The following is a 2934-nucleotide window of genomic DNA, read 5'->3' as shown; positions in this document are numbered from 1 at the left end:
ATGCCCCGACCCCGGGGGCCGGGGAGGTGCGGGTCGTGCCCAGGCATTCGCCCCGGCGGGGCTCTCCCTCTGCCCGCACGGCAGCAACCAACCGCCCCGGGTTGACATCGAAGCCGTCGATAGCACTTACACGGAGATTACTTGATATTGATTGGCATCCAGCTCGCGGGGGGGTTTAACAGAGAGCATTTATGAAAAGGAAAAGAACAGATACTTACACTTATTACCTGCACCGCAAAAAGCAGCAGTCCCGACTCCATCTCGGTCAGCCTGGTGTAAGCAGTTGTCCAAAATGCTACGAAATGGCCTATTTTATTTTTAAGAAAGAAATGCTCTTAAGAGAGCAAAACGGTAGCTAGGTTATATGCTCATCATATTGACAAGCTCCTGTTCCTCATTAGGCTGAAAAAACAAAGCTTGCAGAGCCAGAGCGCGGCAGTGCCGAGGCTCACAAAGGGCAGGGGGGTTGCGAGAAATACATGAAAATTGTCACCCACTGAGGAGCCGGGCAGCATTACCAGTGCGTGGGCAGTTTTTGTTGCCTGTTGCTGCCTGAGCTCGCCCCGAGCTGCGAGTTCGATGTATTCGGTGGCCCCTGCCGGAACAGGGGGCTGGGCACGGGCAGCCGCTCCCGGCCGTGGCAGGGGACGGGCTCTGACCCCCCGAAGGCAGGGGCACTGGCGCGCTCCCTGGGGACCCGCGGCCTCGGTCAGTACGGTTCCATCAGCCTTTACTGGTGCCAGCAATGGGAGGTGTGAGGAGCAGCTCAACAGCCGGTGAACGCTGGCCGAAGGGGTTACAGTCTTTTACCTTCTCACATCACAGTCACGGTGTCGTGTTCGTGATGTGAAGGGCATTTACTACACGCACAGAGAGCCAACTTTTTCCCAGCCAACACTCTACAGCTTGTTTCAGGAGCATTTCATCCCAGTATTAACCAGGCGCTCCTCCGAAACACTGCGGTGCCAGGCAGTGCCACGGCAATGTCCCCTACCTTTGGCTGCTCTGGCAGCATCGCCTCCGGGCCACAGGGGTTGAGCAGATACCGCCAGGTAGATGTGAAAAGCAAAGGGTGGAATCAGGCTCATCATTCTCTCATCATCCAATTTACTGCCCAGCATTGAACGTCAGCGCTGGCTTGCCTAACGTTCTTCTTGGCACAGCACGTGTGCTTTGAGCTCCTCAGCGGAGAAATGCCAAGGTGGGTCTCGTGCCGCGCGGTCCCCTGGGCCACAGATGCCATCTGGACTGGTTGCCTTTGCATGGTAATCACCCCTTGGGCAGCGAGAGAACTCATCTTTCCGTTTCCAGTGAACAAAAACCCACCAGGCACAGAAGGTACGGTCGGATCCCGGCTCAGCAACAGGCGTGGGCTTTGGATCCCACCCAAAAGCCCCTGTAAGTCAGGAATTAGGGAAATGCAAAAAAAAAAGGGCACACCGTAAAGAATGACACTTCCCCAGTGGAAACATCGAGTGCCTCGCAGCAGCTGCTGCCCGAGCCCCCAAACCCTCCTCACCCCCTCTCGCCCTCTCTCCCCCTGCAGGCAGACCACATCGTCTCGGAGCACCTCCAGCAGCCGGCGTGCTTGGAAGTGGATCCCGCTCCCAAAGCCCTGCGGGTGAGCGCCTGTGACTCCACAAATCCTTATCAGAAGTGGCAGTTTGGCAATTACTATGCGGACTGAAGGGAACGCAGCTGGGCCAGAAACGCCGTGTTTTCATCCTGAGAGCTCAGCAAGGGTGTATGTGCCGCTTCGGACAGCGCTTACAGAAATGGAAGCTCATTGCCAAACGATAGCTGAAATCCGTGATTTAAACCAGCATATGGAGAGCTCAGGGCACCAGCACATCTGGTTTAATGAGGGCTGAAGCAGAGAGGCATGGTTTTCCCTCACTGTGGGACGCTTCGGCAAAAACTCAAATTATTTTCTGTATTATTAAATGGGAATATTTTCTGAAGTCCCCCATCATACCCTAAGCAAACCATCAGCTCCCCCTGGACAGCAGCACCAGCTACAGAAATACTGCCAGGGCCCTGTAGTCTGTACGCAGCAAATCGGGCCGCTTATTCTTCCACAGCCTGAGAAAATGGAACTTTATTGACCAACGCATTAAAAAAAATCCATCCGACATGCCCATGCTGGGTCAGGCCGCAGGATCCTGCCCTGTGGGACCTGCTCTCTGACAGATGAGTATCAGGGTTCCGTTAGGAATCGATTGCTTATCGAAAAAGCCGCCTTTTAATAATGGGAGGCAAATGTGGGTCGATAAGCCGCCCAGCAGACGAGGTGCAGCGGGGGCTGTGGAAGAAGCAACGAGCACGCCTTGCCCGCGCCCTGGGGACCGTGGGGATGCCTGTGCCTTGCTTTGCCTGGAGGGGAGAGGGGCTGCTGGGGGGGCAAACCGGGGGCTTAGCCCGTGGCTTGCCAGCGGCACGCCCCAAAGGCCAGCCGGGGAGCACCTCGTCCCAGGGTGTTCAGGCTGTCCCTACCCCAGGGCTGCCAGGGCCCCAGCCATGTCCCCGTGCCCTCATGGCTTTTTTGGGGCTCCCCCGGGGCCATGTCGCTTTTGTCAGCCCCAGGCTGGCCGAGGCATTGGGGCGCACTGGTGGCTGTGCCGGCGCCTGGTGATGCTCGGTGGCTCACCCTGCTCCCGCCGGGGCTTTCCCAAGGGAAGCTTTACCCGCCGGCAGCATGGGCCAGGCAGCTCTCCCCATCACTGGGTCCCCCCACTGCGGGCAGAGACCTCCGGTGGGACGTCTGGCAACCCAAAACATCTACCTGCCGGCACGCAGGATGGGCGAAAAGACCCGCTGAGGTCGGTGAGGGCTTTTCCTCAAAAAAGGGCTGCAGAACACAAGTGTGTGTGCACGCGCACGCGTGTGTGCACACGCATGTCACAGGGATGGTCATGGATGGGAATGCAGCGCCCA

The 2934-nt window shown here is 57.6% G+C and overlaps 1 protein-coding gene across 1 annotated transcript in view; it reads left to right on the top strand.

Moving 5' to 3' along the window:
* Positions 1-1687, top strand: part of GALNT5 (polypeptide N-acetylgalactosaminyltransferase 5) — a gene marked incomplete at its 5' end in the record, with an annotated part of 16182 nt that extends 14495 nt beyond the window's left edge. Inside the window, 1 exon segment of the mRNA XM_009639029.1 lies at positions 1547-1687. Coding sequence (XP_009637324.1) covers positions 1547-1687 — 141 coding nt within the window.
* Positions 1688-2934: the final 1247 nt, after the last annotated feature.

This window comes from Egretta garzetta, unplaced genomic scaffold, assembly GCF_000687185.1.
Source record: "Egretta garzetta isolate BGI_Z169 unplaced genomic scaffold, ASM68718v1 scaffold635, whole genome shotgun sequence".
NCBI classification, from domain to species: domain Eukaryota; kingdom Metazoa; phylum Chordata; class Aves; order Pelecaniformes; family Ardeidae; genus Egretta; species Egretta garzetta.
This window is presented reverse-complemented; position numbering and strand designations above follow the sequence as displayed.